We start from the raw sequence: 15,358 nt of genomic DNA, 5'->3' as shown, positions 1-15,358 counted from the left end.
CCTCAGCTCGCAAGCCAGGCAATGACATTGTAGTAGGATATGCATATTCAGTTTCTTCATTAATAGTGGAAGCAGGCGGTAACAGCAAAGGATTATTAACAGAATCCATCTCAATGGCGGTGTCATCCTGCGTGGTGTTAGAAGCGGGCATACCGGGATCTCTAGATACAGTTGTTGTAGACACTGCTGGTGTGATGCTATTCAGGATCGGCCAGATGTTGTAGCTTGACATTGTTAACCGAAATGTATCTATTGTCTTTTAAACCAGGAAGTGGTGGTAAAATGACTGTACAAGTACCCTGCACTCCAAGCACTGGGACCGGTGCTTGATAAGAGGGGCCAAACTCTTTCTTGTTCTCCACCCTCTCTCGGACCAGGTCTCCGATTTTTGGTAGCCAGCCGACTACCGGAATCTGCAGCGCAGCATCAGTGAGTGAGGGCAAATAGTCACGGGTCTCTGTAGTTTCTGTAATACAGCAGAATGATTATCTACGTCAAAGGATGCGGCAGACGCCGCTATGTCTAGACCATCAAGGTCTGGCACAAACATTTTCATGCTGAAGAGCATTTCGTATGGGGTCGCCCACCCAGATATCTTCTAGGGAGATTTAGTGCACGTTGTACGCTACACAAATGGGCGAACCAGTTCCTGCCAGTCCCTATGACCCAAGCTGTCAAGGATTACTTTAAGTCACGATTCATTCGTTCCACAACCGAATTGCCCTCAGGCCTGTATGGGGACGAAAATGTGATCTGCACCCCCAAAGACCACATGGTATCCTTGTACGCCTTAGAGGCGAACGCAGGACCTTGGTCCGAATGGAAGGTGCCACATGCAAAAATTCCCACAAAGACACACAAATCCCTGATGACAGTTCGGGCATCAGCACTGCGTGGTGGCCAAAGCGTGTACACGAATCAACTGCAACTAGGATGAACTTATAGGCAGTAGCTGAAGAAAAAGGACCGCAGTGATCTAAATAAACACTAAAGGTTTATTAGAAATGCATAGCTGTGTTTGTGGTGGGCGCGTTGCCGTAGACGGTTTAATCTGCTGACAAATGTCACAAGAATGCACGAAATTACGGGTTTGTTTATATAAGCCGCGCCACCAGTAACGCTGCTGCAAGATAGAAACAGTCGCCGACACTCCAGCATGCGCCGAGGCCATGGCCTCGTGTGCGGCTGTTATCAGTGCAGGCCTGCGGTCCACGTTGGGACTCAACCTGTCTCCAACGTCATTAATTCTCACGTAAGGAACATTATCAAGACTTAAATGATAAGAGTATTTGGAAGGGAAACCCTGCAGGTAATTATCACCCTTTGCCGTAGCCGCTATTGCTGCCAAAATGTAATTATCCATCTTATTCATGGATCTTGTAACTGCCGCAACTGAACACGTGGCTACTGCTGATTTGGCACCTTCCCTGCCAAACTGTTGCCAACTGCGTGTACTCATATGCGCTGATGACCTAGAGTATGAATTACATGTGTGAGGGGCAGGCGGTCTTTAAGATATGCGACTCGAACCCAAAGCATTTTATGTTTAATTGCGTTGCCTTTAGAATCACGATAGTCATTCTGAGACCAAAAGAACAAGTTGTCATTGAAAGACTGAACACAGTAGTAAGAATCGCTTACAATTAAAGTAGTCACTTTCGGATCTGCAACTCCAGAGCAAGTACCAAAGCGCACAACTCGGCTAATTGGGAGGTACAGTCACCTAGTGCCTGTGTATGGACAACATTGGACTTGAACTCTCCGTTCACTATGGCACCTGCTACTATAGCACAGGCTGCCGAGTAAGAATGTTTAGACCCGGTTGCTGGTTGCGCTGAACCGTCAGTGTAAATGACACATTGGTACTGCTCAAGTGGGGGCATTGACAGAGGAGGCTGAACACATTCATACTGTAAACTCCTACGTCCGCAATGAAGAGTCAAAAATAAACGTGACATCCGGAGAGGTCAACGATGTGGCCCATTGTATCCAACGGGGATACAAAGCCTTTGAGTTTGGTACACTTGCCTTTGTCACCGCTTCAAGCGCGGGACATGGTGTTACAACCAAAATCCGTTTCCCTTGTGCCAGTGCGCGTTCCTTTAGGATCGCCATCTGGACAGCTGTTAAAACTTTCTCAATTTTGGAAAACCTCAATTCTGCTGAAGTGTACAAATGTGACTTGTAAGCAATAGGCACTGTGTCTCCTTCATTAAACGTCAAGTACGTGACACCCACATTGCCTGGGACTATTCTTATCACCAGGTTAATATGGTTATCACGAGTCAATGAGAATTTTGATTCAATAAGTTCGGACTGCAAAGCTTGCAGTATAGTGGAATGGTCCGGAAGAAAGCAAGACTTTGAAAAAGAGGGTTGTATCAAAGCATTCAAGGGCTTGATACTCTGGGCATAATCGGGGATGTAAGTCCTGCCGAAATAAAAAAAAGAAAACGGTAAAGACTAATTTTTTCAGTGTAGACGGAGGGCGGAAACGTGCGCATTTTTCCAAAAAGTGAGGCGCCAAGTCTCTTCCTTCATTATTGAGCTCCTAGCCCAAAAACAACACTGTGTACTCTGCAATGTGTGATTTCGCAAAGTTAAACTTGTAACCGTGGTCTGCAAACAATACTATGATGCGATCCACGCGACAAGGATGCGGCCATAACTCGTCGTCTGTCAGATAAATGTCATCAACGTATGAGTAAGCGTCTTCGTCTATGCTGTCTAACAAAGAGACAATACGGGCGGCGAAAACACAAGGGCAATTTTTGTAGCCCATTGCCAAACGCATACATTTTGTTTGTTTTCTTCCCGCTGTGAAGGCGGTCCATTGACTGCTTTCAGGGGATAGATTGTGCGTGTAAAAGCTGTTGGAAATGTCAAGTGTTTTATATTTTTACGAACAAGACTGTCGACTAACGCTGAACTATGGGTATTCTGCACCGCACAAATCCGACAATGTGAGTTCAAATGTCGGTAATCCAAAACCAAGCAGTACGACCCATCGGGTTTTGCTACTGTAAATAGAGGGTTATTCATTGGTGACACACATGTCTCAATTACTCCCTGATACTCCAGTTGATCCAGAATATCTGCTACGGGAGCCTTTGCCTCCCGCCGGAGGGGATATTGGGGTTGTGGCTGTGGCATAGACCGTAATGGTTTCTCATGCGGGGGAGAAGCTTTATCCCAGCCCACCTGATTTTGGTACACAGCCGGTGCAAGCACCAAAGCCCACTCCTCTGCAAAAGCCTCTGCTTGCTCCATGGATACCTTATGTGAAAAACTGGGGAGTATTACCTCCTGTCCTTGGGGAGCGGCTAGAACAAAATCCGGCGGCCAATCTTTTACCACCAGAAGTATGTCATACGACCAAGTCAGATTTTCCCCCAAAAATCCCTTTTATTACACGTTGTATATCACCTTCAATGAGAAGAACTATGTCATTTAGTCTGTCAGAGGGAGCCACTCGGGTGTCAGCTGTCTCAACCGTGATGAAAGTTTCAGTTGCTGTCGCCTCCAGAAATGGACACAGTGCTTGCCGCACTATGTTAACTTCTGCTGCGCTGTCTTGCAGCGTTACTGCCCATGTTAAGTTCCGGAGCCGGGTTCTCACCGCCTGTGGTATATCTTGCGGTTAATGCAGCAACTTTCTTTTTCTGAAAAGGCGGGCGCTGACGGGGAAAATCGTCTTGTTTCCCTTTGCCATCAGTCTAACGAGGCTGCTCACGTCCTTGCAGGGCACTTCGACCTCTGCCGCGATCCTGGCGTTCCCCTTCACCAGCTTGTGAGCCCGATGTTGCCTGTGAAGAACGAGGAGAACGTTGATTAGGAACCTGAAACCTGTCAGGAGACCTAATTCTCGTGTGGTCGCGCAAATCATAAGTGGGCTCAGAAGGTTTGGGAACCGGTGACACTGCACGCGACCCCAGTGTCCGTTGTTGCTTCCCCCGTTTCTTATTTTTTCAATTCCTTTTAGGAAAATTGGGACGGTCGTCTTTAGCAGACTGAGCTGTCTGTGTCTGCTGTTGTGCTGGTATTCTAGCGAAAGGTTTAACTCCCAAACTATTGCGCCCAATTGTTCTAGAAGCTTCTGTAACAATTTTTGGTAATTCACTGGGTTTCTCCTCATCCCGGACAAGGCGCAAAGCATTAGACACTTGAAAGCTAACTGCATCTCCTTTGACATTTGCAAGGATCAGGTCAGCAACTACGTCAAACACTCCGACTAAAATCATCCCCAACTCCACAGCCGCCTCCGGTTCGTGTTCATCCTGAACACGCTTAATCACGTAGGGGAGCACAGTCATAGATGGTGTGCTGAAACATTACGCATACACCGCCGCGAACACTTTACCCCAATTTTCACAATCAGTTACTTCGGGTATTATGTCTTTCTGCAAACTAATAGTAAGAATCCTGTGTTTCTCCACAGGAGTTGCATTTGGAAATACTGCTTCCAGCTGGTCAAATTTCTCCGCAAGCCAATGAGGTAAGTCCTCCTTATTCTGTGGATGCTTGCACAAAACCGAATTAACCATAACCGGACTAATAGTTAGTCCTACAGGTCCAGCTGGTTGTGCAGCAATCCCAGGTGCTCCCACCTGAATATAGCTTGATACATATTGTACTAGAGACCTGTGCACCTCAATCAAGGAGGTGTGTAAGACGCGCAGCTCGTCTACAGTGACTGCTAGATAACGTGGATGTGGTGAGTACCCGGCCAAAACTGAATTGACAAAGGGCCTAACTGGACCGGTGTCACGGTGTGGGGTAGGGCGCCATTAAACCAAATACGGTGTTGCCATGCTGAAATCGGAACCTTCAGGGTTGTATATGGCTGATACACTATAGGGGTTGCAGTGTGAGTGTAGGTATGGAACAAGCCGTCATCTCCATCCACTGCCGGAAACGTAACCCAAGAATAAAACACCTCAAAGTGGTGAGCCGGATCAGCTCCTACCACAAAAAGGAGTGAGATACCCGCGTTGGGCACTCCATAAGCAGTCAAATGACGACAGAGCGGCCCAAGGCTATGTGACGCAATATTTACCTCAGCCATATCGAGTAAAAAAGAAGAACAACCTAAACGCGTGGCAGCGCAATGGGGAAGTAACTCAAAAGAACTATAAAATCATTTAATGTATCAAGCTTGACTATAAACCCATAAAAACATCAATATAGGTAGGTTATGCCGTCACAGCTGTTTACCGGAAAACAGAAGCGAGGGTATCATGGACAAGCACAAGTACTACTAAAGCGTCTTGTAAGTAAGAACCAGACCAAACGTTAGGTGCGCCATGTTGCAGGGATTCTGCACATATACAGAAATATGCGCAGGAAACCAGGACCTCAGTGTGTAGTGGTGTACCAAAATACCCACCTCGGCACCCAGATCCCCTATCCGACTAGCTATAGTGTCTCATTTGTTCTCTGTGCTACAGCGAAGCTACCAATGATTAGATATCCTAGAACACAATTCTTGGTTCTTCTCAGAATACGTGGGAACAAGAACACTCTTTCGTTCAAACTCTCGTACTTGTCCACAACATGAGTAAATAGAGTCAAACTATAGTTTAAAATGTTTATTTTAACTAACGTGCTCTATGATGCAGTACACGAGCCAATACTAGCAGCAAAATGCATAAGATCAAACAAATCTGCATAGTTACAATTCCATATAGAACAAAAGGGGAAATCATATTATAATGATAATGGAAACAGGACTATTGCGCCTTGCCACCCTCCCAGTCCTAGAAGCTAGTTTATTATAATTATAGAAGACCTCCAGGCTTTGTCAGGGGGACCCCATACCTCCGAGAACAGATGCAGGAATTTACATCTCCGGACAAACACAGCTCTTCTATCCTGGAAAGCGTTTTCTCCGAGTGTCTTAACATGCATGCAAGGCATATTAAAAGCACCAGATTTCCAAGGTTAAAGCTGTGTTCTATGTTATGGACGTGAGACTGACCAAAGCAATTCAACAGAGCTCATTGTTTTTTGACCTTGAACACGCTGTGCAGACGAGGAGCAGTGTGTTCAACTAAATATATGAAATACAGACAGTTCTCATGTGAAAGCGAGCAAGGAAAGTGTTTACGAAAAATGTACCATGTAGTAACATGAGCAAAAGCGGCAAAATGCGGCCAAGCTTATACTAACTTAGCAATGTCCGCATGTGTGTCCATATCCTCGCTCAAACTGGCAGCACGTATGAGGCCAGGGAACTGGTCTACTGTGGAGAATAGGAAAAGACGCCAGCAACAAAGACAGCAGGGGCAGAGGCGATAGAGTGACAGCGGTTGACTGACCACTGTCTCACAGCTTAGCCACCCAGATTTTGCAAAGCGAGCTTAGGCCAAGCTCAAGAAAGGATATGGGATGCAAGTGATAGGAGATGCCTCTCATGATGAATTCATGAGACTGTGTATGACGTGGTGAAGCTGCAGTGACTAGACATGGATGGCAGGGCAAGAGTAGGTCCAGAAAGGGACAGGCAAACATGGAACGTTAAGGATTGGGACAGCTGTCCAAAGGAAGATGGTGAAATTATTGTTCCCCAAGTCTACATGCTGGTGGTAACCAGCACAAATTAAGCACTGTAAAAATAATCTAATGTGAAAAGATCGCTAATGTTGGTGTTGTATACAAAAGGAGAAATTTTATCATGTGGTAATGATTTATGTCACCTAAGAATGACAATACTTTTGTATTTCATTACAAGTGTGTTGGAATTTTATATTGAGACATCCCCGTTCAATAAAAATGTTTCAGATTTAAGATGCACAGCATTTTTTCATTGATACACATCTTGGATCTGCAAGATGAAAGGGGTGGCAGCTATAACTCATGTTTGTAATAATTTCTCACATATCACCATTCCACCAGAAATAAAACACCAGCTGAGTACTACTTAGTACAGCATACCAATAGACTCTTCAAATGCAAAGAGGACGTCTTTTCCATCATCCAGCAGCTCTTTCACGCGATTGCCAATCCATTTGAAACCAGGTAGTGTTTCCTAAAAAAAGAAATAATAATAAAACCAGAATTAGGCAAAGATTTGGGTAGAAGAGTAATACAAGGACATTTGAATTAATGGCGGTGTAGAAATATTTTTTTTCAATTAAGTCTATTTTCAAGCAGCAAATAGAAATGTAGCATAGTATGGAACTCTGGTACTGAAAGTCTATAGGTGATCATGCCCACATATGGCGTATTTGTGTCACGTTGCCATTACTTCCATGACAAATGCGGGCTGTTTCTATAAACTTTATCACTTATATCAACACAACCCCAACTAGGTCTACCCTCCTCCCCTCGTACTAACTTTGTCCCCTAACTGAATATTGGGACAATAAATGATGAATAGATTAAAGAAGGCATTTAGCTGTGACATGCAGATATCTCCACCTCTCTCAGGGTCCAAGTCTGTTGTTCCCATTATTTAAGTGCTCGTGCTTCTCAAAATGTCTGAGGGGGGGACAGCAAGGCCACCAACTACTGCCGACTAACTATTGTTATCCAAAGTAAGGTGGTGCAGAAAATGAGTTAGGATTATTGGCATAAAGGCACTGTGTAAGGAAGTGTGGGCATATCGTCAATACAAAGTTTGAGTAGATTACTTAAAACCATGACAATATAAAACATTTAAAAGGCATATTATGCTAAGCAAAAAAAAAAAGACAACAGTGGGTCCTTGCACTAAATGGGACATAGTGCCCAAAGATAATATTCAAGGTATGCGGGCAGTTTTAATTAAATTTAGGGTATTTGGCTATTTAAAATCTGTTATAAGTAAACCGGTTTGAGTTTTTTGTAAAAAAAAAAAAAAGAAAGTCAAAATAGTTTAAAATCAACCACAAAATAGAGTAAATACATAGCAAATGTTAAAACTCAGTTGCAAAGAGGTCAAACAATACAATGCCTAATGTCCATTGTGCAGGAACTGAGTTATCAATCCACGAACAGCTCTATGCTTTGTTGTGTGTTTTTAAGAAGGTCCTGCACAGCTTTGAAAAATGTACCTATTCTTGCCAATTCGAGGGGAACCATGGTACTAAAAATCCAGTTCATTGCATTGTTGCATGTTCTTATGGCGTGAGAAAAAAGTGGCTTTAATAGAGTTCGCCGGAGATTGAGCAAAGTCGAACTACTGCAAAGTATGTGTATAAAGATTTCAGATTTGTAGTCGCAAAGTCTGCACTTGACAATCTTAGAAAGCAGAGGCCAGTTGGGGGTTGAAGTCTTTAAATAGGTAATGCCAGCATCCTTACTGCGAAAATTTGGATCAGGCAAGCTTTCCAGATTGTGCAATTAAGATAATATTGAGCCTGGAGGCCAACTTGGCTGTCGTCGTTGTAAGTTTGGGCATATACAACAAGCATTGGCACAGCCAATAGGTCTCGCTTTTGGCACCTTATAAATGTGGTTGAATAGCACATTTCACGTTGCGGCATACTTCCCAAAACAAAGCCATAACTTACCTTCAATGAGCAAGACACAGGAAGGGAAGCCGTGACCTACCCCTTACAGGAGACTTACAGGAAAAAAACATGCGGTTTAGATACTAAACACTTTCAGGGAAAACATAGGTCGGTACAGCACGTCTGCACTCGAACAGCAAAAGGCAAATCTTTGATGTGGAAAAGGGGAACTCCATTTTTAAAAATGTAAAACTGATTTCAGGGGTGAGGATGAGGAGGGCAACCTTTAAGAGGAGCCACAGTCTTCGGGGGGTGAGGAGGTATACAGCCCATGAATATAAGCGAGTCGTGGCTTGGAGGGGTGAAGGGGTCATTTTGCCTTACACCACTGTGCTTCTATGTAGGATATCTCAACTCGTCCCTAGCAAGGTGCTGACAGTTAAGACTTGGTTTTAGGCTTGTTTTATAACACGTGCTGCTCTGACTTTATCGTTTCAGCCAGAGACTGTTCCACTGCAAATTTACGTTCGCGCAAGGATTGATATCTCAATCTATATTTAAAATGGGAATCCGTCTGGGGCATTTGTTAATTATCGCTGCTGACATCTGCTGCGATCTTTGGGTCTTGGGTCTTTGCGACATCGGAGTATTGAGTTGCGATGTCGGTAATTTGAGTCACTTTCAACAAGGTCACAATAATATTTGCTATTTACAGTGCTTAGGGCAACATGGGTTTGAAAAAGAGTGCTACATTTAAAAGTAACAGTAACAGTCACAGTAAAAATCTTCCTACAAACCAAGAAGCAACCAAGCCCCAAATTATCCCCAAAAAACGATACATACACACAGAGACTAGCCCTACGAGCGCTTCTTCCGTAAGCCAGTGCGACAAACACGGGACAGCAGGAGCAGCTTTGAGGACTAGACAGATCTGGGGGAAAATAGACAGCCCCCTTTGGAATGATTACAGGCAGGCTTAATAAATAATGAGACCAGCGTTGCAGCGTGTTTTGAGCCCTTCGGGCCACGAGGACCGTTGTTAAATGCCCAAAGAGGACGGAGATGGGACAGATTCGGGCAAGCAAGTGCATTGCCAAACAAGCTGCACCGAAGACACAAGCAGCCTAAAAAAAGCTGCGAGGGGTGGGAGGTGTCATTGGGAGAAGGTATGGTGGGAGAAGGTATGGAGAGATTAAGCGAACTGCCAGTGGCGCCGCCATGAGCCGGCGAGGAGTGGGCAGATAGAAAAATTAGTTCTTTGAAATGGCTCATACTCAAGTGATCCCCGTAGCAGGGGAAAACGCCAGGGCGGGAACATAACAGCCCAAAGGTGGGACAAATTTATACTATGTACCAATGAAAACTATGGGATTTGCAAAGGCAGGCCCTACTACCAATAAAAAGCGGTGGGCCTGTGGTGGACATATTCAAACGTTACACATAGAATACAAAATGCCTCGCAGAGCAGCACATGCGCACGGACTCTAACCTCAACCTAAAAATGGCTGTAAAAAGGTATACCGAAGAGAAATTCAGCTTAGTGTTGGCAGAAATACTGGGGCATATCAACAACAACCAGCGATAATTATCGCTCAGCGCTCTTAGCGTGAGGATAATTATCGCCGGCTAGCGTGAATTTTTATCGCTGAGATAGCGTGCTATTAGCAACGCTTACCTCAATAGCGATAAAAATCTACACGCTAACAGGCTAACGTGAGATTATAGCTGGAAACCCAGCGATAATCACACGTTACCTTGTTGATAGGGACAGGCAAACTTAGCCATGATATCCGCCTTCCATAGGATATCATGGCCAAGTCTGAAAATTAGCAGACGTAAAAAAGCAGCGTTAACCGCGGTTAGCGCTGCTTTTTTTGTCTCTAACAGGGTTAGCGACATTCTTGATAATAGGAGAAATGTCGCTTAGCGACATTTCTCCTATTATTTTACTCTGGAACGCCCCCTTTGCATCTCATTAGAAATGGGAAGAGTAAAAGGGTGCTAACATGCAAATTTACGTGTTAGCACCCTGTTGTTGATAGGGTGCTAGTTTTATCTCTGCTTTTTTGGCTTTTAAAGCCAAAAAAGCAGAGATAAAGCCCTTGTTGATATGCCCCTAAGTTGGCTAGAGAAAAATGTATTAGCAACATACTTACATTGCCTTTAGTGACCAAGCTGTGATGCGAGATAGGATCTCTGAAAATAATTTTAACTACTAACTGCTTACACCTATGCATTTGTAGAATTGGAGGATTCGCCTCAATTCCAGTTGTCCCTGTTACAACAGAGTAACAAGTATTAAGCAGCTTGTTTTATCAGAACTAATCATATAGTGTAGGTTACATGAAAAAGAACCACACAGTTTAGGGATAACAATAAGTATATTTATTATACACACTCACTAACACATTAGGCCTCGTCGCTGCAGCTGCGAGGACCCGGCGAAGCTGTGGAAGACCAGAAGCCGTTCACGAGCTGTCCTACTTCCGAAGTCCAGAACCAGGGGGTTGGTGTCAGGTGGGAGCACCAACAAGCCTTGGCAGCAGCAACATACATGGTAAACAAAAAACAAGCAACATGGGACCAGCAAGGTCCAAGGGACTCACCAATTGCAGGACAGTCAGAGCAGTCCCTGAACAAGCAGGGGAGCCCACTGAAGCCAAAGAAGACCCTCAAGAGGACCCACAGGCCGAAGGCACAGTAGTCACAAGAGGACCACCAGCAACTCACCAAAGGTGCAGGCCCATGGTGCCAGGGATGCAGTGAGGATCAAAATCTTGGCAGGAAGAGATGCTTCTTGTAGCCCTAAGATCTCTGGAGTACAAAGCCAACAAGCCTTGGCAATGGCAAGGTAAAGCGGTGCACAGGGGTTCTGTTCCAGCGGTTCCGACGAGGGATACCGGCCTCAAACTTGCTGAGAGGACAGGTCAGGTCTCGAGGGAGTTGCAGAACCACCACCTGTGTTGCTTAGCCTTTTCAGAGTCTGTGGGACGTCAGGAGCAACAGACCGTTCAGCATTGTTGTGGTGCCTGCAGATGCAGACGTGTGACTCCTTCACTCCAAGGGAGATTCCTTCGGGTGTTTTTCTTGCCCACTGGCCTGGAGAGAAACCTGGATGACGCATAGGCACAGACGACAAAGAAGACTTGCAGAACAGCGAGACCAGGAGCAGCAGGATCTTCCTTGGTGCAGTCTTGGTTCTAGGCGAAGTCCAATGAAGTCCAAGGTGCCCAGATGGTCGAAGTTGAAGTGGTTTCGGGTTTGAATCTTGTCCCATGACGAATCTGAAGAGCCACCCACAGCCCTTAAGTACCCTAGGTAAAGGGTTGGGATGATTCAAGGGTCCCTCCCAGAGGAGGGGCTGGACAGTGGTGAGGATACTGCCATGTCTTTGGTACAGTTTTGCACCAGAGCAGGAGCCAAGGGCTCCCTGAACAGGCTCAAACTGCAGTATGCAAGGAGGGCACCAAGTGTGCCCTTCAAAGCGGTCTGGTGGTGCTGGTAAGCACCCGCACCCGAGCCCAATACACTAAGTCCTGTCTGGGAGGTGGTCACACCTTCCTGCGAGAGGAAACCTATTGTTCTACCTTCCGCTGCTCGAGCTCAGCTCAGCAGCAGGAGGGCAGAATCGTGCCTGGGGTCGGTTGCAGCACTAGCTTGCTGGCAGACCCTGGAAGAACGTTACCAGGAGCACTGATGGCTTCCCGGAGGAGCCCCCTGGTGCACGGAATCATACCTACAACATACATATCGTTATGACACATGGCCAATATATGTATAAAAATGGCAGACCGCACTTACAAAGCCTGGAAAATCAACTCCAGGGTTTGTTGGGGGTGCCCTACTCATGCATAGCATTCTCACACTTATAACCTAGCACCCCTGCCTTCAGGATTGAAAGGCCTGCCTTAGGGGTTACTTATAGGTTTTAAGTGCAGTGACCTCCGATATAAGGAAACTCATATCTGTCATAAGTGGTGCTAGCACCAGCTTACACAGGCTGCAATGGAAGGCTTGTAGTCACAGTTTGAGTGGTCTCTCAAGGGAGACATAATACATGCTGCAGCCCATGGGAGACCCCTGGTATACCTATGCCCTGGGTACCTTAGTACCAATATACTAAGGACTTACATGGGTAAACCATTAGCCAATTGGGAAGGTACCAAAGTACTTACCACTGTCAAATTTAGTGAGGAAGCACAGTGATAGGGTTCCTGATTAGAAGAACCCCAGTCAGACTAGTTAGAAAACAGAATAATAACACCAGCAAAAAGTGGGGGTAACTATGTAGAAGGATCCTACCTTCCTACATCTATATCGAAGAAACTAGAGAGAAATCTTAACTTTACCAGTTCTGGAAAAAATGTAATTACGAATTTCAGGAAAGCAGGTGAAAATTGATAAGTGATTACAGGAGCAATAGAAAATACTAATAACTTGAATTGAGTAGTCGATATGCAACAGCAGAGATTAATTTAGGGACGGGAAGGTGAAGAAAGGAGCTATATGTGACTATAGTATTGAACGACTGGGAGGGTTAAAGGGCACCGAACCCCCCTCCCCTCATCCTGCCAACTTCTGGTGAGCAAATTGGACAATATCTGAATACAAACTTCAAGTCATAAGAACAGCTCTGACCTGCAAGCTTTTTTTTAGGTCTTCATTGGTTTGCGAACAACTGCTTTATTACCACCGTCTATGGATGCCATCTGTTAACAGTGGTGCTATGCCCCTGACTTTGAACTAAGAGGCATGCACAACAGCAGCCCTGCCAGGTACCACACATCAGGCGTTAGACTAACGCATTTCAGTGTGGTTGTCCGCATCAAAGCACTGAAATGCGAAGTCACGCATAATAGCACGTCCTCAGCTATCAAGCCGGTGTGCTATTGGCACCGCTGACAGAAAGCTGGCTGGAAGTGCGTGGTCAGAGCTGCTTGCAGCAGGCTCGCTCTGGGCTGGCTAAGGCACGAACAATGTAACGCACAAGTTACTTACTGGTGTAATGATATATCTGTAAGAGACATTAGTTAGTGATAGAATCCCTACCTTAGAATATCCCCAGGCGTCAGACTGGATCTGGAAAGTTTTCGTCAGCAGTACCCCTACGCGTCAGTAGGCGTCGTCGTGCGGCTTCGCGTACGTCGCTGGCGTCATATTTGCCGAGATGACGTCATCGGAGCTACTTAGACGCGCCCACACGCTGACGTCAGTTCTGTACACAAATTTTTGCGCCAGGAACGCAAAGCCATGCCAGAGACCGACTACTGGTGCAATAGAACTAGGGCCCTGAAGGTTTTGTCCTGAACCAGAGAGAACAGTTCGCAGAACCGGGAGGATGGGCGGGCGGTAAGGAATCTATCACTAACTAATGTCTCTTACAGATAAATCGTTACACAAGTAAGTAACTTGTGCATCTGAGAGAGACCTGTTAGTGATAGATTCCTTACCTTCGAATACATACCCAAGCAATACCAACCCCGGTGGAGGGTCTGCAAAGTAAAGTCACACCAGAAAGTCACGGAGAACCGACCGGCCAAAGAAGCCGTCTCTCCGGATTTGACTGTCAAGGCAATAATGCTTAGTGAAAGTATGCAGCGAGGCCCACGTGGCTACCTGACTGATATATCTTGCAGGTGGACACTACGTCCCAATGCTGTAGTAGCTGCTGTGGCCCTGGTAGAATGGGCACGCAGCCCTACCGGAGGTTCCTTTTTAGCCAGAGAGTAACAGGTTTTAATACACAAGACAACCCATTGGGAGATAGTCTGCTTGTGCACAGCTTGGCCCTTCTTGGCGCCCACGTAGCCAACAAAGAGCTGATCATCCACCCGAAACTGCTGTGTGCGGATGAGATAGAATGAAAGCGCACGTTTTGGGTCCACACGGTGGAGCCTCTCTTCCTCTCTTGAAGGAAGCGGAGGCGGAAAGAAAGTGGGCAGAGTGACAGTCTGCCCGAGATGAAAGGCAGTGACTACTTCCGGTAGAAAGGAGGGACGTGGTCGAAGCACAACCTTGTCCGGATGAATCGCCAGGAAAGGAGGTTTACATGAAAGAGCCTGGAGCTCACTGACACGCCTAGCGGAGGCATGGCCACCAGGAAGACAGTTTTCAAAGTTAATAACCGCGAAGGACAGTTATGAAGAGGCTCAAAGGGAGCACACATTAAGTATGTGAGAACCAGGTTCAAGTCCAACTGAGGCATCACAAAAGGAATAGGAGGTAAAAGGTGAGTAATGCTTTTGAGAAATCTATTGACAACAGGGTACTTGAAAAGAGAGGGATGATCAGGCAACCTGAGAAAGGCTGAAAGAGCAGAAAGGTAGCCCTGGATAGTGCCCAGAGCAGAGCCCTGCTGGGCCAAAGAGAGAAGTAACAAAAGGACCTCAGAAATAGGGGCAGAAAGGGGATCTACAGATTTCGCTGTGCACCATGCCACAAACTTGTTCCACCGACAGGCGTACACAGATTTAGTTGAAGGATGCCTGGCTGCCACAATCACATTACAGACCTCAGGAGGCAAGTCAAATGGAATCAACTGTCACCGCTCAATCTCCACATAATGAGGTGGAGGCTGGACAGGTTCGGGTGGAGGAACGTCCCCTGTTGCTGCGACAGAAGATCCTGCCGAAGAGGCAGGCGGATCGGTGGATCCACGCTCATACTGAGTAGCTCGGGATACCAAACTTTTCGGGCTCAGTCCGGTGCCACAAGAATGACTTGGGCCCGGTTGCATCTGATTTTCTTCAGCACTCTGGGTAGAAGTGGCATAGGCGGAAAAGCGTACAACAGACCGCAATTCCACTTTCGACGAAAAGCGTCTCCGAGCGAGTGCCGCCTTGGAAACTCCAACGCGCAGGACTGCTGACATTGCGCGTTTTCTTCGGTGGCGAATAGATCTAACCAAGGTTCTCCCCACTGCCGAA

General features: G+C 46.0%; 1 protein-coding gene across 1 annotated transcript in view; it reads right to left on the bottom strand.

The window, feature by feature from the left end:
* Window positions 1-15,358, bottom strand: part of PGM2L1 (phosphoglucomutase 2 like 1) — a 670,483-nt gene that overhangs the window by 215,090 nt on the left and 440,035 nt on the right. The window contains exon 10 of the mRNA XM_085623364.1: window positions 6,934-7,027. Coding sequence (XP_085479490.1) covers window positions 6,934-7,027 — 94 coding nt within the window. The remainder of the gene's footprint in view (window positions 1-6,933; window positions 7,028-15,358) is intronic.

This window comes from Triturus cristatus, chromosome 8, assembly GCF_964204655.1.
Source record: "Triturus cristatus chromosome 8, aTriCri1.1, whole genome shotgun sequence".
Classification (NCBI taxonomy): domain Eukaryota; kingdom Metazoa; phylum Chordata; class Amphibia; order Caudata; family Salamandridae; genus Triturus; species Triturus cristatus.
Note: the sequence above shows the minus strand (reverse complement) of the source record. Positions and strands in the feature narration are given on the sequence as shown.